A 25,939-nucleotide genomic window follows, 5' to 3' on the forward strand; every position below is an offset into this window, starting at 1 on the left:
TGTAGTAACCAGTGAACACACCTTTTTATTTATTTTTTTACCAGGAGACCTGCTTGTGTACATAATGCAGAACATTTCACAGAACCCCTCACCATACAAAACTAAAAGCACTTTTTTTTAAATGTATATTGTCATGAAAAAATATTGTATTCTTTACATAGAACCTCTCAGTTGTACTGTGACGTGCTGCCAGATATCACCCGTTGATACCCTTTAATAACACTACGTTGGAAGCTCGCAAACTTATGCTGAAAACTTACAACCATTTCCCTCATTTTAATGTTAAACTCCCATTCTGGTCCTTTTTAAAGTAGCTAGGTTGAGTTAAATGCATTACATTTCCTGGAAGGGTACATGAATGATATGACCAAACAGACTACTTTATACCCCTGTCCAATAAATCGATTAATAAATTATTAGAATTTAGTCTGTTTAATAAAGCTACAGCTGCGTTTGCATTAAACAAGGTTTAATTTAAGCATATCAAAGCTCTGTAAGTCAACCCTTTGAAAAGGCCAAATTGATTGCATATCTCAAACTATGTTCCAAAATGATAGATAGTAAATGGCTATGCTACAGAGCATTAGAATGCCACACATTTTATATTGCAACCTCAGTCTATAGGTCAAAGGTGAAGGTATACATCACTACAGATAGCATATTTTCACCTCAGAGTATTGCCATGTGCTCAAAGGGTTTGTGTCTAGTTGACAGCTTGTTGCTTTGAGCAAACATTTATTTGATGTCAAGAGCATAAATGTACTTAGTTTCAAGCCATAAGCAAAGCTTTGACAATATGGGATTGTTGGATACTGACTAGTCACAAGCAAGGCTCATGCAGTAAAACCCAAGCAGGGGCGAGTGGTCGACCATTGTTACAGAACCCCAAGTCCTCTAGCAGCCCTGTATGTGTTTGGTTTTGCAAGAAATCTAACTGGCAATTGTCCTCAAAAACCAGGCTAAGACAGAAGAATGAACAAACATACACAGGGGTACCCCAGGACCAGGTACATGGAAGAACGGTTCTCCGCCACCATTTGCCTCCCCCCTGCCCCCCCGATCTACTCTTCTAGAATGTGATTGAAGGTCTGGAAATAAGTGTGCACAGATTCTCTCACAGTATAGGACAAACACTTGTGTCTTTGAGAAGACTTCCTACAGGAAATGACATGTGTAGCTCAAAATCACTGGTACCAAGTAACACAATGGATTGGATAAGACCTCTTCAGAACACACGTTCACAATTCCGATTCACTGGAATCAATGGTAAGTAAATAACGTTCTGTTAAAATGCGATCCTAATTGTTCACAACATCACATCACTAAAAATGCATTCCTATTTTTATTCACGTTCCCTCAGTCACTACAGAAAAACACAGAGCTAAAATCCAGACCTACGCTAGTGGCACATAACCGTATAATCTACAGGAGAGACATTGCATCACAGATCTATTCACATCATGTATCCAATCCATTGCATCTTCTTTTCTGGCATGGCTATGGCCTAAAATCAGTGCCGGACTTAGAGGAGCAACGGAATATTTGTCTACCCAACATGACAAGAAGAGTAAAACGGTCTCTGCACTACCCTGAATGTGTAGTTCTTTTGTTACTTGTCAGGTCAAATCAATGGGGAATCAGCAGAATAGAACTGCTCCGCTCTCAGGGACTAACCCTGGACAGACTACCAGCGCCTTGCATATGACCAGATTTCAAAATGGAGGCAGAAAAATCACCGGGACACTGATAAAGTGGACAGACAGACGGACAGTGGAGGTGGGACAGTAGGGGCTGAGGAAGAGGTGGTCATTTAAAGGCCGACTGGAGGTTCTTGAAGGCGGCTTGCCTCTGCTTCTTCTCCTCCGCCTGCTTCTTCTTCTCCTCCTGCTCCTGCCGGATCTCCGCCTCGAATTGGCTGCCCGCGTTGACGGCCGCCACCTGTCGAAGGGAGAAGATGTATTACCACTGCTCCATTGTTATCCTACCCTTCATCTCATAGGCCTACAAACATCACTAACCAACCAACGTCTCAAGTCAGTTCAATAAAGTTTGTATTTTTCTTGATTATTTATTGAAAAGGATCAACGTGAATGAAAGGGCAGATAGAGGGAGAATCAGTGTAGAGGGAGAAACAGTGTAGAAGAGCCATGAGAACGGGATTCTCTCTCATGCTTGTGCTGAGGACGGTGCACAACCAACCTCGGACACGGAGGATCAGAACTTGAACTCACTTTGGCTTCAAAGAAGGTCTTGGCTCCCTTCACTCCCTCAGTGGACACGTCAATCTCTGATAGCCGAGCCAGAACACTGAGACCGCTGTCCTCTGCTAGTTCCCCTGCTGCCGACTTCCTGAAGATCAGGAGGAACTGGGGAGAAGGAGAGGAAGAAAGGACCGTCACTGGAGTCAGAACAGAATCCATACAGGTTCTCTTTTTGTGATCACTGATGAATATTACAATCAAATGTATGCATAAAAAAAAAAATAAAGAAAACATGCATACATGCAGCAAAATGATCACAAAAAACGTCACTGAACTTCATACAACCTGACAGCTTGCACCACTCACTCATCTTCCACACAAGTACAAGTGTTACAAGTTATAAGATATATAATAGGAAGAGCGAGTGCTTGGTGCCATGCTGTTTCATTCTCGTCTCACCTCTCTGAAGCTCAGCTTGTTGTCCAGGTCCTCGTCCACCTCCTTGATCATGTTCTTCAGGCCCAGGTGGGTCTGTGGTGCCCCCAGCTTCTCCATCATTAGCTTCAGCTCCATCAGGTCTATAAAGCCATCCTTCCCCGCGTCGTACCTGAAAACATGCAGAGAGAAAGACGGTTAGCCTGGCGTAGGTTAAATGTGTTAAAGGATGTATGATTTCAGCTAGTAGTTTTGAAAGTAGCGCTCGAGCTAAAACGGGTCCCCAAAAATTGTGCACAACGTCATCCATTTCATGCATGTTACAGCCTTTTTTCCTTTTCATTTTGGCAATTCGTATGATACGTTATGAATTTCTAAGTACTTCACTTAATTGAAGCACGTTAACATGTTGAGTATTATGCACTGGAATAAGAGTGGTTGATTCCAAATTGCTGTCAATGGACTCAAATAGGTATTCATGTTTGAGCGTCATGCTGCAGGTGACCACTTGAGGGGGGTAGAGCATAATAAAAAAATAGAGCGCCTTTCATCTCAATCTGACTGCTTCATTCTCCTGAGCAGTGCTAGCCTCTTCCCTGTTCCTCTGAGGTTTTCTATTTGTCAAACAGTGTTAGCCAAGCTACATGATAACAATCAGCCTTGGGTGAGTTGCATCTGTTGGGAGGCAGACTGTCTTAAAAAGGGTTGTCTGCAGTTCAAACAACGAAGCAGTCAGTCCCGCCACCTTTTGGTGAAACAGCTTAGGGATGGGCCTGGAGAAGTGTAACCCGTTTCAAATTCAGACATGGCTATGGATGCAAGGACTGACCCTCCATGATATCAAAATGATTGTTTGAACCATGTTTTGAAGCTATACAGTGTTTGTAAACAAACACTAGAGTTAGAGAGTTGAAAATACGTATTTATTTATAAAATTCTTCATTAATTAATTTTGAAGTCCAAAAATGGATGTAGCAAATGCAGAATGCTCCTTTAAAGAATGCATTTGACTTGGAAATCTTTTTTTGAGGGGGGAAAGACCTAACTGAATATCCTTAATCCATAACAAAAAAATAAATGATTATCTACTGGCTAGTGGCTCATATATGCAGATCTTGGCCACATTGTTAAAATCTTATTTCAACTCTGTGTTAGCGGCCAGTGGTCAGCTGTGTCAGGGGAGTAGCCAGCAGATCAGACCTGCTTGCTTCCAGCTGCACTAGGGTCGGACAGCATTCCTTTGTATAGTAAACACAGAGGAGCCGGGGCAAGATATGGTTCAGAAAACATACCTCAACACAGGGATGAGAAATGTGTTGTACTCCGAATTGTCCCATTACCCTAACTGCTACACCGACAAGATTTAATGACTGCCATTTCTAGCAGTCGTTCAATCTTCTCAAAAAAATAAAGAGGACATTGAATATCCTTTGGACCATGGTGCAGTTCTTAATTACACTTTAGATGGTGTATCAATACACCCAGTCACTACAAATATTTAGGCACCCTTCCAAACTCAGTTACAGGAGAGGAACGAAACCACTCAGGGATGTCACCATGAGGCCAATCGTGATTTTAAATCTGTTAGAGTTTAATGGCTGTGATATGACAAAACTGAGGATGGATCAACAACATTGTAGTTACTCCGCAATACTAACCTAAATGGCAGAGTGAAAGGAAGGAAGCCTGTACAGAATAAAAATATTCCAAAACATGTATCCTGTTTGCAATAAGGCACTAAAGTAATACGGAAACAATTTGGCAAAGAAATTAACTTTTTGTCCTGAATACAAAGCATTACGTTTGGGGAAAATCCAACACGTCACTGAGTACCACTTCATTTTCAAGCATGGTGGTGGATGCATCATGTTATAGGTATGCCTAGGAGCTCTTAGGAGACTTACCCAAAAAGACAGCTGTAAATTGCTGCCAAAGGTGACTAACATTTGTGGAATACTTATCTAATCAAGATAACCCAATTTTCCATTAATACATTTGGTTTTTTATTAAAAAAAACGACTGACCGTGTATTTTGTGTAGATCATTGTCAAAAAATGACAAATCAATTTGAATCTCACTTTGTAACAACAAAATGTGGAAAAAGTCAATGGGTGTATGCTTTCTAGTTCACTACTCCCAACACTGGTGTGAATATACACAGGAATGCGTTCCAACCCTAGTACAGCTGTAAGCAAGCGAGTCAGATCTGCTGGCTACCTGAGGAGAGGCCTTTAAAGGAGAGGGGGAGAGATAACAAATGGGAGAGATGGATAAAGAGAGAAATCAGACCCCCAGCCATCTTGTCCACTCAGTCTAAGTCACTTACGTTTCCCAATAAGAAACCAAAAATCATCGCTCAACAGAAAAAGGGAACTAACAAATGGGTGGCTACTTGGAAAAATGTCACATATTATTTAGATTCGTTCAACACTTTTTTGGTTACTACATGATTCCATGTGTGTTATTTCATAGTTTAATGTCGTCACTATTATTCTACAATGTAGAAAATAATAAAAAGAAAAGAAAAACCCTTGAATGAGTAGGTGTCCAAACTTTTGACTGGTACTGTACATGAACTGTTTCGACTGGGAAGCATACGGTAAGCTTTACAGTCACCATACACACACACACTTTCAGTCTGAAGTCCAGTGAGTTAAACCATGTTGAGTCACACTTTTACAGGAAGCGGTTAGACTAAGGAGGGGTGGGGGTGGTAATCTTACTCATACATATTTAAGTCATACCAAAGTTTCCCCACAAATAAGCCAGCCTATACAGCATATCAACCTCTGTGCAACAGAAAGAGCACCTGCTACATTTTACGACTCCCTGACCTTTTACCTTGTCTGTAGGCTATGCAATCTTTTCTTATCATACCCTGCTGGCCTCTGCTGTGAGTTGTTCTAGACAAGTGCAATTGCACAATGAGGAAATGAACATTTGAGACATGCTGCCAACTAAAAGTACATTCTAACTAGATTTCACCTGTTAGATGACACACAGAAAGAGACAAAAGAGCACAGACTAAACAAAAAAAGGGAGTTGGACAGGAGCTAGCTGTGTGTTTATCAGCCCCTCTGACCCACCGGCCCAAGAGAGGGGGGCCAGTGTACACTGCTGGGGAAACTCATGATTTGTTTTTCCTGAGTGACTCGTTCGTTTGACCTGCTAGTGCTGGCTATATAATGAGTCCTACAGCAGGATTAATGTCGCGGTCAAAACAACTGGGAAATCGCCTACTTCCGACTTAAGTACATTCAAGAAAACAATCTCCGACTAGCAAAAAAAATAAAAATAAAATATATATTTTTTTAAAGAAAGAAAAATTTTTTAGAAATAAATTGATTAATGGTCATCCAACTCGGGCCTCTTTGTAGAGCTCCGACTTTCCGACCTAAAGATTATTGACGTCATGATTTAACCTCATTTCCCCCCCCCCCCCCCCCCACCCCGACGAGAGTAACCAGTTGTCTTGAAAGCACTATAATACACACACCTCTGGCTCCAGAGACGTGCGCCGACCACCAACAGTCGGTCATTTGCGCGCAAGAAAGCAGAGTGAAGGAGGAAGCACTTTGGCTAAAGGATTGGCCTCCCACTTCCCCTCAGTCATTGTCTGAAACCACCTTCTCTACCCTCTCGCTCTGAGATGGCGTCACCATGGCAACAGGCACCTTTTACTGAAGACCGCAGTAGTCTGGGGTGAGGCACCTGCAAGCAAGTCACGCTTTCTTTTCTCCTTCCTCCTCGCTCTTTCTATAGCGTTAGCGCCAACCCACTAACTGCACATGACAGTCATTGACAGAATAGCATTTTATGTCTCTGGCTATCAGAGTCCTTTTCCATCATTCTTGGGCTGTAGTGTAGACTACAATGCGAGTCGTGTCAGCAAATATTGATAGCCAATTAGAGTCCCTCCAGAGGCATACATCCGGTGAAGTGAAGTGGTGGAACGAGTGGCTTTACAGCAAAGACCCCCATCTCTGCTAGTGTTCACAGCCAGGAATGAAGTCCTGGGCCCGTATTCACAATGTGTCTCTGAGTGGAGTGCTGAGCTAGGATCAATTTTGCCTTATAATTCATAATGAATAATGTGGGCGGGGCTAGGGTTGTCACGGAATTGTCAGCCGGTGATTGTCACGCAAATAACTGTCAGTTTCACGGTAATTGACCGATAATTAACAAACAAATTTGGCGTCTCCTGGCTTCCACACAGCCTACAAGCCACTGATGCAGACCTTTCGAACAACTACATTTGAAAAAGTCTAATAAATCCATGTAATATAGCCTAGATCTTCACAAATCCATTATTTATTTTAGACCGGTCTAAAGAAACATAAGAAGAAAATAGTATATTTCAGAAGAACAGAATAGCATACTCTGAGTTGTCCTTTAGGTCCTGATCTGGCCATGCCATATGGCTGTGGGCTACATTAGTTAATTTAGCAGACAAGATTTGCTTAGAATTCCATGGCATTTTATATTATAGTATGAAGAATACAATTGAACAAAGCTGAATAAAATAGATAGTTTCTCCAAACGATGAGGGAGTGCGCACATGCACTATTCTGTGTTGAGCGGTTAAAGAAATAGGTCCTCCTATATGCTTCATTTAGAGTTATTATTGCAACCGTAGTTCTACAAACGTTGGGCTATATCCAGGATGCATCACATCCAGCCGTGATTGGGAGTCCCATAGGGCGGAGCACAATTGGCCCAGCGTCGTCCAGGCTTGGCGTCATTGTAAAATGAGAATGTTCTTAACTGACTTGCCTAGTTAAATAAATAACAATTTTTTTTTAAATCGATTAAAAATAAAATATAAGGCTGCATGATGCAATTCTAATGACTTGAAAAAAAAAATCCCTTGAAAGGCATGTGCTCTGCTTTGTTATTTTGCGCAGGCTGTACACACTTCGTCAGTCTCGAATTCATAATTTGAGAAGCACTTGATAATTCCAGAAATTTCCCAGCGGCATCTCCTTTGTGTGGCCATAATGCACCCAAATTTAAAAAAAATAAATAATAATTTAAAAAAAATCCATGCCCTTTGCAGCCCTTCTCCCTAAATGCTGCCAGCTCCGAAGCACCTCTCATCGAACTCACACGGCTCTCCATCACGTGATCGGGTCTTTCTCCGTGGCTACAAGTGAAGAACGACACGTTGGGGACTCAACATCGCGCGTCCTTATTCAATTTCAAGGTGCACATTGAAGATCTTGGAAGAAAACGTCTACATTTACTTCTCGTCAGCCAACAAGATTAGTAGGCCTAACGAACAGCAAATGCACTAGCCTGTCAATCTACTTTAATTTTTTACATTTTAGTCATTTAGCAGACGCTCTTATCCAGAGCGACTTACAGTAGTGATTGCATACATTTCATGCATTTTTTTTTGTACTGGCCCCCCGTGGGAATCGAACCCACAACCCTGGCGTTGCAAACACCATGCTGGCGTTGCAAACACCATGCTCTACCAACTGAGCCACAGGAAAGCCCCCATAGTACAAAAGTTGACCTATTTTATGCGAGAAAATAAAATATTCTCAACAGTCTGGGACAGTTGTGGGATGCGATAGATCCCAAATTAATACAACCAATAGCATCAACATTATTTTTTTTTTTACACAAATGAGGCTGATGCATCAGATCAGAACAATTAGCTTAAAATCTTGATAGTTTACTTCTTCACAATTTAATGCCCAGCAATGCACACACGGCAATAGGCTTCATCAGGAAAACACTATTCTCAAAAGTGACCACAAATGCAATTATTTTATTAGAAAGTATATTTAAATGGTGAAAATGATCTTCCCCAAACTTGACTCACGCACTGCCAGTTAGGCTCTACACCCGTTGTAAAGCGGATTAATGTGCTTCATTTTAAGAAGTTATTTGGCCACATTAGTTAAAGAGCCAAACCTTAACAAAACATATAGGCCTATGGGCTAGGCTACATGAGGTGTGCCACTGATTTGAAAAAGTAAAAAAATAAAAAGGCATTGTTTCTTGCCTTAAGCTGGGCATCATTCACAAGTGATAATACATCATTCACAAGTGATAGGCTAATATTGTCACCCATCAGACTATTCTTAATTTAATCTTGTTTTCACATATACTAAATAATAAAATGTGTGCAATTCGTTTTGATTTAGAATGGACCATTATTAAGCACCTGTCAAAACAGGAGCAGGGGGAAAAAATACATGTAATCTCTGCACTTAAATAGCAAAAGGAGGATGGTTTTCCTATGGTTCATTTTCATGTCAGACAGGAAGGCTATACTCCTGTTGTAAAGACAAGCAATGTGCTTAATATTAGGAAAGTTGAGAAATAAATATAGTAGGCTGAGCCTACAGAATGCTGATGGGATCCTCCTCTTTCTAATAGAGGCCATCACTCTGTTCTTGCGCAATTGCATAGCCTATAGAAATATTGCACAACATGAGCTCATGAAGCGTTTGATTAGATTTGCATTGATGTCAGAGTGATTAGAGGGACAATAGAGTGCTGAGTACCAGGCAGTTAGCAAGTTCGGTAGGCTACTAATGACCGTTAGCAGCATCAGAGCTTGGAGAAGCCTAATTACTGTGACTAAACGGTCACGTGGAATTTGACTGCCTTTAATGACTCATGACCGCCAATGTGACGGTAATACGGTCACCACAACAGCCCTAGCTGGGGTCTGATCCTTGATCAGCACTCCTACTCTTAGACGCTTTGTGAATGGGCCCTGAAGTTAAGGTCCAACCAACGTTTTAACCCCACATTCCATTGCAGCGCTGAACATTCGTGGCAAACGTCTTGAACAATACGGAAGTGATTTCAGCAACCAACGTCAGTGGCAGGACGTGCACAGCATGCAAACTCTTACCCCGGCCTAGATTCCATTCCTCTTCTCATTAACACGGTGTGTACCATGACAAGTTCCATTAAAATAGCTGTGAGGCTGGTTAATGGGGTGTTTACTGCCATAGTTTACATTGATGAGGAAGTTGAAATGTGTCATTCTGTCGTAATAGTTTTGCTCAAGGCGACAGATGGAGGGAAAAGAGGAACTAGTCTGTCGTGACTGCAGGCAGAGATGAAAGAAGTTGGGGACTACGCAGATAGATAAGAGGCCGATATCTCTTTTACTTCCTGTGACACCCCGCCCCTAACAGCTTGACTGATATTTTTCTCTCAGAGAACAAGACCATAACATTTTTACATTTGTGCCTGTCCTTCTGAGAAAAGCACTTACACCATCTCTCTCTCGTAGGCAGGATTGTATTATGAACTGAAAATGATCTATTACTAGGTCAGGATATGTGTAGCAGCATTGCACAGCACTGTAATTGGCATCCAGCTCAAAATGACTGGGTTGTGGGAGTTATACAATAGGACTTGCACCGGTCAAGGAGGATAGCAATGAATGAAGGGAGTATTTGAACAGCACTATACAGTAGATTCCCCTTGTCCAGATGTCCCATTATGGGGGGGGAAATTGGGGTTCATTCAAAGGCTACTCATTAACTGTGGAATAACGACCTTATTGCTATGTGCTTTATTGAGTAGGCCGCCACAGTCTGAGCTACGGGCTGACTTCTAGAGCCCTGGGAAGCATAGTCTGTCAAATTTAATTTGAGCCGATGTGAAGACCAAGGGCATCATCATTGCTCTGTCCGTACAGTATGATGTAATGACTGCTATACATAAGGGAAGGTCCATTTGGATTAGAAGTTTTAGCTAAGGACTTTAGAGTTGCTAGTACTGTTTTTGGGCCTGATTGTAGGGCTTTGAAAGTTACTAAGGATTACTTTGAGCTCACCGGACACTAGCCTTGGTTGTGCCATGTAGTTAGGAATGTAAACAAAGATGTCCGCAGTCCACCTATAAATAATACTGCTGAGCGAACATACATGTCACTGGTCATTTTAGGACATAATTGGATCACAAACTGCAGGGTAGGCTAAATAATTGGGGAAACCGAAAAGATATACCCGTTTGTTCACTTTTGGCATCCTTCAAGGTACTGTTGTCTCGTTCTCCTATCCCTTATCGTTGCCCTTTACGCTCGGTTACATCATACTCCCTCTTTATTTCCCCCCTTTCGTCCACGCAAGGCAAAATTGGGCCTAACTTCATGGCACAGGAAACTTTCAGCATATTCTGTTACTCCCCTAAGGGGTGGCCCCAGAGAAAGCTAAACACTCGCTTATTACGCTCATCTCTAGAGACCCATTGCCTGTACTCACGAGAAATTACTGTATAGGCTAACATTACAGGTTTTTAACAGAACTGCTTTCCCTTCAACTGAACAGACATGTTCAGATTCTTAGCGTGCCATACATGTCCATGCTTGCCCAGCCTGTGTAAAACCTGCATCTAGCTAATTCTATGAAAGTATAGTAGACAGATATGGGTTTAGATTACTCCTACAGTAAAAAGTAAAGCCATTTTTAAATTGGGTGTAAGTTTGCTCTAAGAGTTTCTTTGCTGAACAACGGATGAGGAGAGAGAAAAGTTTGCTCAAGGTAAAAAAATAAAAAAATCCCAGTGAAACTAGGAGTTTCCCTAACTCCCCACGGGAAATGGACTTCCTTTTGTCAGCAGGAGTTATCCTCTGAACTGTAGCCCAAGTTATTTATCTTCCATGACAAGTGAATCAGTCAAAATTCATTGAATGAAAACTTATTGCTCCAACTAGAACTTTTGCCAATGCAAGCTGAGGAAACGCCATGAAAAAGGTATGATGATGACGAGGTGGTTGAAGTATCATATGCTGATGATTTAAGCAATGAGCATCAACTTTCAGTTGACTCTCAGACCATGGCCTTTAAGACGTGTCTGAGCATTGCAGAAGGAATGAGCTACTTTGGACATGACTTGTCATCAGCAAAAGAGGAAGTGCAAATAGACCCAATTTCCTTAAATCGCAGTGGCGTTTCTGGCAAAGCAGGAGGTAAGAATATCCATATTTGGGCACGACCGACTCCCTCGTCTGCACTTACACATTTCAAAGGTTTAGTCAACGCCAGGGCTTCACAAAATGTCCACATCCACCATTACCTTTCAGAGCTAAAAAATACTAACAGAAGTTTACTACAGTAGGTACTATACTGTAGATGCCTCCAGTCTAAATCTCAGCCTACACTCTTCTTATAGTTAGCTTTTTAAAAAATGCAGTTTACAACACAGAAACCCGAATTGCAGTACAGCTTACATGAGATAAAAAAAACAGGAATGTCGGTCTCCAACTCAACCAAAGAAAGTTACACGCCAATGACTTGGAGTTGAAATTTTGCGCCAAAAATGTGAGGCTGTGAACACTGATGAGTTCATATGATTAAGGTATGTGAGAAGAATGAGAAGTAAATAAGGGTGAACTGAACTGTCATTTACAGTACGTGTGTTACACATTGACCCGTGAAAGGCCTGTAAGTCTAGGTGAAAGCGAAACGCTTTGCATGAGTTTGACATACTTAACACCCCTACTCCAATGAGTTGTGACAAACAGGGAAGCAGTAATCTCTTGGGTAAATCCAGGAAAATCCACAGACCTTGGTGAATGTTAACAATGTGTTGTTTCAACTCTTACTGCATGTGTTGGTTTAGACAGAGCAAAAATAGGCAAATTACAATAATGTTTCTTGCACCAGACAATAGCGCATGGATGCCATAGGACAACCTATTCCTGGAAATGATAAAGCCATGTACAGCTACAATAAGTAAGAAGGCCAAGTATCACGTTTCGAGACTACACTCCAGCTGCTGCCACCTATGACATTCCCTTCTAATAAAGATAACAAATGCCTCCATCCACCATCTATCCATGAAATATGCCTGTTCCTGAAAGTAGAGAAGTAGTGGCCAAATGAGTCACAGTGAAGGCGAGTATGAATTAGGGCAAGTTGCACAACAATGCAGTCAACCAAAATATGTCTTCCGCATTTAACCCAACCCCTCTGAATCAGAGGTGACGGGGGATGCCTTAAAAAAAAAAAAAAAAGTCTTAATGAATTGACGTCCAAGGCGTTGCTTTCCGGGTAGCAGTTGTTGTGGGGGTTAACTGCCGTGCTCAAGGGCAGAACGGCAGGCTCGGGGATTCGAAAGAGCAACCTTTCGCTTACTGTCCCAACGCTCTAACCGCTAGGCTACATGGCGCCCCTGGATAAGGCATGTCAGAGATCTAAGTGTAGATGGAGTGGTGTGTGTGTTTGCATGGAGTAAGGTGGCGGTATGTCTGGTATTGTGAGGTGTGTGTCTGTCTGGGGCTCTAATGAGCCGTGTTCACCTGGTATAGGGGTCCTGCTCGGCGGCAGGGCTGGAATGGGGTGTTAAACCCTGGGCGAGCTGTGTAGGACAGAAAGCCCACGGTAATCAACACAGCACACCATCTTAGGAGAGGTGGGCCCGGGCGCATAAGAGAGAACAGAGCCAAAGAGATACCAGTCAATCACAATGAACAAAAAAAATAAAAAATAATAAGTTAGAATGAGCAGAGGCCAAAAAAAAGATTTTAAAAGAAGACTGAGCAGATATGAAATTGTAATCTTGTAGTCTCCCATCTTGAGAGCACTCAAGACCATATAAAAATGGGTGAAAATCTGAATCTGGGCCTTGTTCAAATTCTAAATAAAGTTGGACATTCTGGAGTAGAAGTACTACTGGTTCTACAACCTACTATTAAAAGTACAGTAGCACTTACGCTTGCAACTTGGCACAAAACAAATCTGGAGAATTTTTCAGACAAAAAAAATACAAAAAAATAAAGGAGGGATTAGTTGCTTGTAAGGTTGTGAGATAAGGGGCTTTCTAATTAAAACCTTCATAACACAGCAAATCAACTGGTCAGACAAAGACGAATGCCAATGATGAAAACATAATCGTCTCCAATCTTCTGCAAAACCTTGGCCAAAATAATACAAGCCGCTTACAACAACTACCGGGCTACATAACAATCCAGTCACAAGTTTACCTTCAAAAACTTTTGTCGCCTTCCTATAAATTCAGTCTGATTAGGTGAATATATGGATGTACAGTGTCACACATTAGGAATGTGACGAAAACAGCTTTTTAACCACCTGAGGAACGTCGCCAAGGTGCGGCGGTTTCTCTCTCAGGCTGATACAGAGAGACTCATCCATGTATTTATTACAAGCAGGCTTGACTACTGTAATGCTCTCCTGTCTGGTCTGCTACCCAAGAAAGCCATTGGTCAACTGCAAAACATACAGAATGCTCCAGCACGGGTACTGACCAAGACCAGATGGAGAGCACACATTATACCAGTTAAGGTCTCTGCACTGGTTGCCTGTTTTAGAATTCTTTTTAAGATTATTCTATTTGTTTTTAAAATCAAATCCACAATTGTGCACCCCAATACATGTCAGATATGCTTTTAGGACCTTAGAGTGCTTTTTAGTCGTTCAGTTTGTCATTCTTTCATCGTTTTAATCTTACGTTTGTTGTGAAGTAAATATTTCAGCTTTTATTTTCATTGTTTATTAGCTTTTGTCCCTGTGAAGCACATTGCGTTGCACTCCATGTCAAATGTGCTGTATTAATAAAGCTTGAAGTGAGTAGTCTATGTACTTGCCTGCAAATAAATCATAACGAAGTCAAAGCAATCTTGCATTTTCCATCTGAAACTGGCTTACGATATCAATACTGCAGTCACAGTAAACCCATGTTCCCTGTGGCTAACTTATCTCAGTGTTATTCTGGAAATAACCAGTTCACCCACATACTCCAAATATAGTCTCAATTAGATGCACACATGTAGCAAAACAGAATGCCATAAAAGGAATGAATTACGCTTCCAATGATATGAACTTCAATATAGTGACGATATATATCCCATTTGTCTGGGGTTATATACACCTATGGTTGCAAACCAACTATAAGCTCATGCAAAACCTTGGAATGCATGATACACCTAAACCAAAATACATCGCAGGCCTAGTTTAAAGGGTTGATTACACTTTCAAGTGAGGAGCTTAGCTAGACCGTAAAGGACTACAACATTGAGTTACTAGAACACAAAATCATTCAACTGAAACATACTGTGCAAGTCAAACATAACTGTTACATAACTGCTTCACTAGTCCTAAACCAGCAGTTTACAGAGATCTACTTCATTCCAGGCCACTCCCTCCCTCGGTCTTCTCTCTGCCAATCTTCTTGAGTCCTTAGGGCTTAGTCCCAGTTATGTTGCTAGACAACAGCTAACCGGAGCAGGCTTGGGGAAAAGCCTCTCTTATGCCACACTACAAGCCCAGTTATGACGGCACACAGCATGTCTGATTGACTAAGCATGTATGCGTGTTCGAGCCCTGTACGGGAATTAATTTTAAGTCCAAGCCCGCGACGTTCAGGCCCTACCCAGGCCAAATCGCTTCTGCCAAATTTAAAGATGAATCGATTTTTGATTTTTAAAAGGTGATTTTGATAACAAAATCTGACTACTGTGCCGCCATCTTGATAACATGTCAATGACATCACTTGACTGGTTCGTATGACAGGCAGCCCAGATTACAATGCATGCTAGTAGGTCTCATTGAGAAGGTTTTCATAAAAATAAAAAAAAAACATCAGAAATACAGGGTTTATTACATCATTGGCAGTGCCAACAGATGCCAAGAAAGTCTCATACAGTATCCAGAGACCTCAGGCTGAGGCAACTGGGCCAGGAGATCAAAATGCCAACTCTGAGGCCTTGAGTGCTCCACATGACATCACATCCTCCACAATGACATTATGAAGCGCATTAAGACGTTGTATGATCCACAATGTATTTACTGTAGCTGCGGCACAAGACGAGCTAAGACAAGTCTAAGTGGGGGTTTCGCCCTACTGCCTTCACTTAGCCAGCCCTTTAAGAAGATCCACAAAGAGGGGAACTCAACAAGGGAATAGGGACGTGATCAAGTTTGGGGATTTCATTTCAGTGTTCGCTATATCGCAGAGACCCACTTTCAAGTGTCAAGTGACAGTGGGACTTCCGGCCAGATGCAAGCTGGGACGGTCATAGTATGCTTGGTCAGGGTCATGGGAAACTGGAGAGCCGGTTTAGCTTTGGCCTCCACTCTTCGGCAGCATCTGCATCGAGTTAAACGAGAGTGCTTAGTCAGCCTCTAGTGTGACATGACGGGTGAAATTGAGTTGGATAAACTGGGAAGTAGAGCAAGTGGCGTTTTTGTTGTTGGAGTGGAGACAAGTGACTTGTAGTACTCCAGATAACCCCTTCTAAACAATACGAGAGGTTCTCTATGGACCACATTTGTGCAGTCATAATGAAACAACTACTGTAGTAGCAAATAATTGTAAGATTAAAAAAATAAATAATCTTCAAACATGCATGAAGTGGCTAATTGTAGATTTATGACAGTTCAACCCAAGAGGAAGAGTCACGCTCAAGATGAACTTTTACTCTTAAGTTTCTCTGGCGATACAATATTGATTTAGCTACATTATTCTTTTGTCTTTGACTAGGGCCTTTCATCCATTTCCTGTCAATGCATAATAGGTTTGAGATTCAAATCGATCCAGAGTACGCACACAGAACGAAAGCTCTCAAGCTCTCCAAATAGGATAATTTCTCAAAAGACCAGGGTCAGTTCTCTCAGGTAATAGATGGTTTAGACACTGTTACTTAAATGCTCTGTGAGATGGGCGTACTTCACGCTTTGATTTAGTAGCCAAGATAAAAACAAAATGTGGAGGGAGGTTGATCATTAGCCAAGTGAAAATATTAAGGCATTCCTACACCGATAATAGGGCTGCCTTCATAACACGGACTCACGAGCATCACTACGGTGCGTTTTAGCCAGTGTGCGTGATATAAGCACTGCACTGGTCCCGGGTGAGTTTGGCATCCACTTCATAAAAGGTTAATGATGGGATTAGAGTTGGGAACCTGACGCGTCACCTGTTCTTATAGTCAACCTCTGCCTAGAGTTTCATACAGAATCGCCACCATGAATGTCAAAAGGCAGTACGAGGAAGAGGTTTCTGGCTCCGGTTCCCTTGGTGACAGATGTTCCATGTCACAGCTGGAAATCGGATACGGGACAATCCATTTAGGGCAAGGGAGAATGTGTTTGGGTAATACGCTGGGAACGGCACATTCCTCGCTGGTACCGCCACTACCGGCTCTCCCCCGGATGTCAGGGGATTAATGACCAGGTGACTAATTGTGATGCTGTTAAGCACACCGATTGGATCAGGCCAACGTGGTTACAGATAGATAATGTCAGAGTGGTTATTTTTAGCATGGTGCTGAGCTATGAAAGCGTAAATTACGTTGGCCTGTGGGATGGTATTGTGATGTTCAGGGCAGGACAGTTAGTTGCATCCTAAGTGCAATGCCCACAGCTCCTATCTCGCAGGGCACTCGGAGGGGGTATAGGAATGGCTAACCACCAAACCCTCTCCATTGTGTTTACATTGCTGTTGACAGGTTACACTATTAGTTTATGTGATAGAAGCTGACCTCCCACTAATACACTAAAAGAAAATATGCAATGCTGCCATGAACTAACTACCATGTTAAAAAGTAAAGCAAGAGTCAGGATAAAAATAAACAGCAGTCAGGGAGAAGTACTGAAAATAAATAGGCCTATATCCCTAGACTCAAAAATAAGACTTTTTGCTCCTCCGGATTGAAAAAGGGTATATAGTTCAACTCCCATTCGCCAGACAAACGCGGCACTCCTTAACATCAATGGAAGTCTGGCTGTGGCACTTCAGGGCAGAGAACCTTGGCAGCCTAACCCTAAATCCAATAACCTGCCAGCAAACCCCCTAACTGGGTTGTGTTCATTATGGCATGGAACCGACAAAGTCCTGGTAGTCCCTCCCCGTTTGTCAGTTTGGATCCCAATGAACACAACCCTCTATACTACACATGTGGTTTGAGGAGTTAGCAAGGTAACTTTGGTCAACGCAGAGTTCAACTCAGGATAACCAGTACCATGAAAGTGGCTCACTTTTTAGCCAGGTAAACTTATATGGCAACGAATCTTTTAGCCTATCGCCGGAGCAGGTTAGTTCTAACTCAGGGCTAACTCCATTTATCCTGAATGAAATGTTTAAACTGCGAGTTGAGGACCAATGAAATCAGATTCCCTCCCTATCGCAAAGACTGCATGATCAGCCCCTTAACTTGAGGAAGACGGATTATATATTTTATTAAATTAAATGTTTGTCAGTCATGTTACAATACCTATTACATTACACATTTAGTAATTTGAAACTTCACGCAAAATAAAACTTAATACAACTATTTTAAAATCGATAGGACTGGGGGAAAAAGGTGCTTGTGCATTGCACAAGAAAGATGGCACTTCAACAAGCCTATTTCACACCATAGCCTCGTGAATTTGTAAGATTACTTTTATCATTTTGATTTAGGCACAAATAAAAATGTGGCACTGACTTTCAGAATTGTGTCAGCGTTCAGCATTCGACTAGACACGTGCAACATGTACGAGCAGTTACAGGCCTGCTAGAGTTAGCGGTAGTACGGACAAGCAATATCCACCATCGTAGAAACGGATGAAGCCTGAGCAGGAATGTGAAGAGAACTGAAGCTGGCTAGCCTTAGAAAACCCTGAGTAGATCTAGATCGTAGTATACCCCTCAGGTAGGCTGTGAGTGAAGATGAGCTACATGGAGTAGGGAAGCAATTTGGTGAAGGGGTAATATAATGAAACAGCATTGAAAACAGTATTGAGCTAATCTCTGGGGAGTTGGGAGGGACCCCCCCAGGAGTGATCCCCCCCCCCCACTTCATTACGGGGGAATAGAACCAGCAGGCCCTCGCCGAAAAGACAATAAGCTCCCCTTGTCTCATATGTGACCACAGCAGGGGGTACAGGACGAGACCCTATTAGATGAGCAAGAAGGTAACGCCAGCTTGACGCTTGTGATGGAGTCCTGAGGCACAAAATGAAATGGTGATCCCATGCCAATGCAATGGATCATTAAGCTAGCAGCTTCCATCCTCAGGCATTTGTTTTGACAGCAATTGTCAATTGATTTTCTTTTAAAAAGTAGACAGGCTTGGGAGGTTGCCTTTGGGTTCTATTGCTCCCCACTGGAAAAGGCCTGTAGGTGAAAAAGTAGAAAGCTCTTCGGTTTGTCCAAATCTTGTAGGGTCTAGCAGTGAGCCAGTTGAGATCAAGTTACAGAGGCTTGATAGCTAACTACACCCTCATCTTTTGGTTTGCACAATACATTGAGCTACAGCCTACAGAAACTTCTGTTACTCATTGCTGAGGCCACAAAGGCATGACTCATCGCACAGTGCCCTTTTCAGCGATGCCTTCTATGTATGTGTGTATGTATATTGCTACACCATTCTGACAGATCTACCCATACCACCCACTGTTTCAGTACATGTGGGTATAACAGACAGTCTGCCAGCCAGTATTTTTTCCTGCCTGTCCATCGTTATCTGCTTACTCTCTGCTAGACAGGGAAGGGGGTTTAATACCATCTATCAATCTAGCGACCAGACCAGCGTCACCTCCATAATCCCTACCAGATATGTGGACAGAACAGCAGCTCAGGGGTGTATTAAGGGACGTGTATTACTCTGAACGTTTCATATAAAAAAATACCGTCAGAGCTGAAACAATTCACTATTCAGACAATTTATGTTCTTCACAATACATTGCCACCTGAACATTCTGTATGCTAACGTTATGTCCATCTGAACAGACCCCAGGTCTCTGAGGCAGGTCCAGTGCTGTTTGGCTGTACTTTGATCACTGGTAGCCGATTACATGGATTGGATGCTGGGCGGTAGCAAAGTAATTATCACTGCGAAATAAGATTGAATTTGTGCAACATAGGCTAGCCCAACAGTAGTAGACTAAATGGAAATGTAAGCCTATACCTTGCAACATTGTGGTCGATGCAATGTGTGCCTGTATAATGAACTGGTACTGTAGGCCAGTGAAAAACTGCCTACTTGACAATACAATTAAGGAAAAAGCCTAGAGGCTCATTGATAATTTTTTTTAATCACATTTAATGTTTTAACTCACTGGTGATCAAAAATTCATCAAGTGAGAATCAATAATGAATATGATTCAAAACAAAGGATATTAATTGTGTTTCGGGATGATACTAATTATGTTGTCACACTTAAAAGCACAGGAAATATAATTGCAGGTGTCAACTCCACCTTACCGGGAAGAAATTGGGGACATCAGAATAGCAATTCCACGTTAACAGAGTGATGCTGAGACTGATTGCAAAGTTAAACCATGCTCCTCTATGCACAATGACTACTTTCCACAGATACATTTACAAAAACACATTTACTGGAAGTACAGTGCAGATGCAAAGTTTGGTAACAGAATGACGGTTTGTGCTGTTGGTGCAGTCATTCTGTTACCAAACTTTGCATCTGAGTCTCAGCATCATTCTGTTACCATGGAATTGCCGAGACATTTTACGTGACAGACATGAAAGGAGAACTGCTATAAAAAAAAATGTATCACCTGCCACACAGAGCTGTAGGCCATATAGAAAAACAGGAACTCAATTGAAGCCGTGAGTTGCATATAAAAGTACTAGTCAAAAGTATGGACACGCCTACTCATTCAAAGTTTCTTTAAATTTTACTATTTTCTACATTGTATAATAGTGAAGACATCAAAACTATGAAATAACACACATATGGAATCATGTAGTAACCAAAAAAAAATATATATATATATTTGAGATTCGTCAAAGTAGCCAACCTTTGCCTTGATGACAGCTTTGCATGCGCTTGGCATTCTCTCAACCAGCTTCACCTAGAATGCTTTTCCAAAAGTCTTGAAGGTGTTCCCACATATGCTGAGCACTTGTTGGCTGCTTTTCCTTCACTCTGCAGTCCAACTCCTCCCAAACCATCTCAACTGGGTTGAGGTCTGGTGTGGCTCAGTTGGTAGAGCATGGTGTTTGCAACGCCAGGGTTGTGGGTTTGATTCCCACGGAGGACCAGTACAGAATTTTTTGACTGAAATGTATGCATTCACTACTGTCAGTCGCTCTGGATAAGAGCGTCTGCTAAATGACTAAAATGTAATTGTGGAGGCCAGGTCATCTGATGCAGCACGCCATCACTCTCCTAGTGGGACTAAGCCCAAACCAGATGGGATGGCGTTTAGCTGCAGAATGCTGTGGTAGCCATGCTGGTTAAGTGTGCCTTGAATTCTAAATAAATCACCAACAAAGCACCCCCCACACCTCCTTCTCCATGCTTCACGTTGAAACCACACATGTAGAGATTATCTGTTCTCCTACTCTGCATCTCACAAAGACACGCCGGTTGGAAACAAAAATCTCAATTTGGACTCAGACCAATGGACAGATTTCCACCAGTCTAATGTCCATTGCTCGTGTTTCTTTGCCCAAGCAAGTCTCTTCTTATTATTAGTGTCCTTTAGTAGTGGTTTTGTTGCAGCAATTAGACCATGAAGGCCTGATTCACGCAGTCTCCTCTGAACAGTTGATGTATCTGTTACTTGGAACTCTGTGAAACATTTATTTGGGCTGGTAACTAATTAAACTTATCCTCTGCAGCAGAGGTAACTCTGGGTCTTTCTTTCCTGAGGCAGTCCTCATGAAAGCCAGTTGTCATATCGCTTGATGTTTTTTTGCAACTGCACGTGAAGAAACTTTCAAAGGTCTTGAAATGTTTCTGGATTGACTGACCTTCATGTCTTAAAGTAATGTACTGTCATTTCTCTTTGCTTATTTGAGCTGTTCTTGCCATAACATGGACTTGGTCTTTTACCAAATAGGGCCATCTTCTGTATACCACCCCTACCTTGTCACAACACACCTGTTAATTGAAATGCATTCCAGGTGACTACCTCATGAAGCTGGTTGAAAGAATGCAAGTGTGTGCAAAGCTGTCAAGGCAAATGGTGGCTACTTTGAAGAATCCAAAATATATTTTGATTTGTTTAACACGCTTTTGGTTATTACATATGTGTTATTTCATAGTTGATGTCTTCACTATTATTCTACAATGTAGAAAATAGTAAAAATAAAAACCCTGGAATGAGTAGGTGTGTCCAAACTTTTGACTGGTACTGTACATGTTCCTATACCTAACACTATCATTATCCCATCAAAGGTGTACTGTCAATCAGATCATAATAAGGAGTGAAAAACAGACTATTTCTATCTGAAATGTCAGCTGTTTGGCTACCAAAAGAGAAGGCTTGGAAATAGAGACTGATGACAAAATCAACAATCTCAATAGGGTCTTACAATACCACATAGGCCTAACTATATCACAAGTACCAAGCAACAAAGACATCCATGTCATTCTGGTTCAGGTATCACCATGCTTGAGGCAACAATGTAAATTCCTGCACTATCAAAAAGTAACCATGTGTAATGAAGTCAGAGTTGATGTGTTAAAAGCTTTATATTTCAAAAAAGTCCTATTAAGTTATAAATCAAAAAGGTACGAGTGTACCTCATCCAAGTGTTTTATCAGTATTTTAAGTCAAGGACAATGAAGTGGAATGCAGCCAAATAGGGTTGCCAAAGCTTAAAACGTATATGAGGGTGAATATAACCTACTGTATACAGCAACCAATGACAGTGACCGCATATTGAGCACATAAGAAGAATCAGGTAGACATTGCATTGATTGGACTGAAAATATGGAGTACGTAATGAGTAGCCTACACCGAGTTTCAAAGTCGTAAGTGTGACCTCTTTTTTATATATACACGTCAGTGCAGTATGCCAGGACTGAGTGAGAATGTGCGCGTGTACCCCATGCTATCCTATGGATTCCCATTCTGTGTCCCCTGTAATACAATTTCCTTCTGCTCTCTAAAATACAGTCAAGCCATAAGGTACAGTAGCAATGCTATGGGCTCAATTATTTGCAAATAGCTGTAAATAAATCAGAGTCTCTTAGACTTTAGTTTTGATTTACAGACCAATTCAATGGTGTCTGAAATGTAAACAAATAGGTGCTGGCCCAGCACCATTGTAACTGTTAAGTGCTGACAGATCTTGTCAAGCACTGCTTAACCACCCACACACAGTTACTTTAATGTTTTGAATGAAAACTTAATGCCACTGACAGACCTGTGAATTTGTTTAGCCGAGTCAGCAGTAAGCACAATGGCAACTATGCATGAGGGCATTTCCATATTAAAAAGGACCCATGAGCACCAATGTGAAGTTTATAGGATCATGTCAAATCTGGTGTCAAATGAAAGCCAACACTACTTTATGTTTTATTAAGGCATATAAACATGTTTCAGCCATTTCTTATCCTAAATATTTGGAATAAGGAAAACTTTGATTTCTGGTAAAACATGGAAGAGGGGTCTTGATAACACCTACCAGAAAAAGTCTTAAGGCATTAGAATTTAGACCCTGCCAACTAATAAACATTTAATTCGGGGGAAATGATTTGCCTTCTGTAAAAGTTTAAGAAATATTGCCTAGTGTCTTGTCATTCTGTTACCAAAAATCGACAATTTCTCTCCCTCATAAGGGAGGGTTATAAAAGTTCACAGAATTAACAATTAAAAGGAAGACCTACCATTTAGCTTGTGTTTTTGTACAGTAGAGTACTGTACAATAAAGGAAAAGTAAAGTATATTTCAGAGTAGTATAGTACTGTATAAAGTAATATACTCTACGTTTCTTTACTGTGCTCTACTGGGCTGGACTGTGACGCCCAAACTTGTGAAACAGATGTCTATGATTGGTACAGATTTGGTCCATTCCGGACCAACCAAATTTGGTCTTGTTTGGGGGCAGAGCTCATTAGAATAATAGTAGAATAATACCCAAACATGCAAAGGAGGATATTACATTGTTCGACCTTTGTGTACCTATTCAGGATACATCACCATGAAGATAATGCATTTCTGTATAGTACAGATCAAGGACCCATGTTATTATGTTGCCGTCATTAGTTAAGGTGTCATAATAGCCGACACCCCATTCTGTCTGCAGACATCTTTTTAAACCTTAATTCCGAGTAGATATTTAAGAGTTTTGGGGGAAAAAGTGGCCACAAACTGAGGGACATTTTACTGTCATTCTGTTACCAAACTTTGATTCTGCACTGTTCCTCAAGTAAATGCGTTTTAATAAAATTTCAGTGATATTTGTTCAAAGTAGACTTCTGCATGGTTTGTTAAAAACTTTGAACAAACCATGTTTGGCATAAATGTAACTGTGAAACAAAGTCTTGGGCAATTCCACAGGAACGGAATTACACCATGGTCCGGTCCACTGTATTGACCACAATAGGCCTACTACAGATTCCTGTGTAATCTTGTCAATGGCAAGAGTGGTAGCATTCAGTGATGAGACCGATTTTTCAAGTCCGATCTGACACTCATATCTCTTGACCAAGTTCTATTCTTGGAACGAGTTCTTCACTCGTCGCTGCTCATTTAACAAAGGGGCTGTTGTTGGTGTGGCCATGGGGAAGCAGAACTAAGTAGTGTGGGACAGTTCCTCTCCCAAAGTTCCCCCTGACCAGTGCAACAGCAAACCCTCTCCCAGACTCCCTTGTCTTTGTAAAGGACAATCTATCATCGGGTTGGCACTGGGAAGTGGGAACCTTCGCCTGAACAAGGGACTTTGGGCACCAACCCCAGAATGGCTTTAACCAAAATCCCCCTAGCCAGCCCTCCCCATTTCAGCTTTCAACTCTCGGTAGGACATTTGTGTGGTTTTCTATTGGAATTAGTCGGACATAATTGGCGCGGCCACAACAGTACCCAGTGCAACAGGGCAGAGGGGAAGGACTGTATGTTTGTCAGCTCCATAGTGCTTTGTGACAATCCCTTACTTACCCCTGTGACATAAGAGGTATAGTATAAGTGCATCCGTAACCTTGTATCATAAAAGGCGTGTATATGATCATGTACAAAGTTATGGTGTACATTGGCCTGATAAAAAGGTTTCAGTATATGCATGAACCAAAGTATGCTGATAGTTGAGACTAAATTAGTTAGCATGAAAAATAATGATACTATAAGAATGACATCCTATACTATGGGTTTAGGTTGTCATGCTACAACACTCACACATTGGAGTGGAGAGAAAGCGAGAGACTGGGTGGGGCAGCACTAACACAGCTCTATGAATTCATGAAACACTTGCTCACATACACTTGTTCAGAGAATCATAGCTTGAGCTGTTCTAGAGTTTGTTAAATATAGAGGTCATTTTGTGACCCAATCAAATTTGATTACATTAAATAAAGACATTCAAGGGGAATTACCCATTGAACAGTGCATTGCTCAACAAGTGTCAATCAACACCTCATACCTGATTGGGGAAAATAATTGAGTTTGAGACACTGCAATTCTGACATTCTACTAAACCAAAGCCAACTAGTTAGTCCAGGGATGGGCAACTTCAGTCCTCGGGAGTGTGAGTGTGACACCACTCTGCCCCCCAAGGACTGGAGAAGCCCATCCCTGAGTTAGTGGTTTGAAATTCTAGGGCAGGTTGTAAAATGAAGAAAAATAAAAGTAATGCTGATATTTTGACAACATGAACTCACTGTTTGAACATTCTCTCCATATCTTTGATTTGTTTCCTGGAGAATTCCTTGAACTCAGTGTAGGGGTTGAAGACCTTCATGCTCGGCTGATGGTGTTCACCCACTCCGTCGTTCAACTCCCCCCGCCGCATGAGTTTAGCGCCCAACTCAGAGTCTGCGTTCGCCGTGGCTGCCTTCTCCTCACCCGCTCCGTTTTCATGTCCCTGACCACCCTCATCAACGGCCACCGGTTCCTCGGCACCGTCTTCTATCTGCAGCCGACGGCTGAGCTTTGACGACAGCTCGTCTGTGGCCATTTTAATGTGTGTTTCAAACGCTGCTGTATCTAACGTTAACTACAAAACAGATGAGACACCGATAGCGCATACACCACGGCAATATCTGCGGTCCATAGGCATGCGTCTATCTCCTGCGTGTTTACTCCTGTGTAAACAGTCAGAATGATTCTGGAATGCTAATTACCCTGGAAAATATCAGAATCCTCTTCCAGCAAGCAAGGACAGTGTGCGATTGTACAGCGTCAGCGAGGCGCACGAATATCGCAATCGGGTGAATATCTCCACTGAAGTACGCTGACAGCTAACTACGTAGGTTGGCTTTCAATCCCGTCACCACGCCTTTTAAAGGGACGCGTGACAACAATTTCCAACGTCACCAAATGTAGATTATAGCACATTTATTGCATATTCCTGACATATGTGTCAAAAGCTCTTCTCCGTTCACAGGGGTTTTCACCTTTTTGCCACAGTGTGCTATG

At 41.8% G+C, this 25,939-nt stretch overlaps 1 protein-coding gene across 1 annotated transcript; it reads right to left on the minus strand.

Annotated features, from left to right (window-relative positions):
• On the minus strand, nt 1-25,708 carry efhd2 (EF-hand domain family, member D2). The gene is made up of 4 exons (NM_001173903.1): nt 25,183-25,708; nt 2,661-2,808; nt 2,232-2,366; nt 1-1,938 (listed from the first exon to the last, which is right to left on the minus strand). The coding sequence occupies exons 1-4, from the start codon at nt 25,476-25,478 to the stop codon at nt 1,807-1,809; spliced, it is 711 nt and encodes a 236-aa protein (NP_001167374.1). The 5' UTR covers nt 25,479-25,708; the 3' UTR covers nt 1-1,806.
• Nucleotides 25,709-25,939: the final 231 nt, after the last annotated feature.

This window comes from Salmo salar, chromosome 15, assembly GCF_965601325.2.
Source record: "Salmo salar chromosome 15, fSalSal1, whole genome shotgun sequence".
Lineage (NCBI taxonomy): Eukaryota > Metazoa > Chordata > Actinopteri > Salmoniformes > Salmonidae > Salmo > Salmo salar.

Coding starts and splice junctions, on each gene's coding strand:
- efhd2 (NM_001173903.1), bottom strand. CDS start 25,478: ATGGCCACAGACGAGCTGTCGTCAAAGCTCAGCCGTCGGCTGCAGATA. Junction 2,809..25,182: donor ATGGAGAGAATGTTCAAACA/GTGAGTTCATGT, acceptor GCATGTTTTCAG/GTACGACGCGGGGAAGGATG. Junction 2,367..2,660: donor ACAAGCTGAGCTTCAGAGAG/GTGAGACGAGAA, acceptor CCTTCTCCCCAG/TTCCTCCTGATCTTCAGGAA.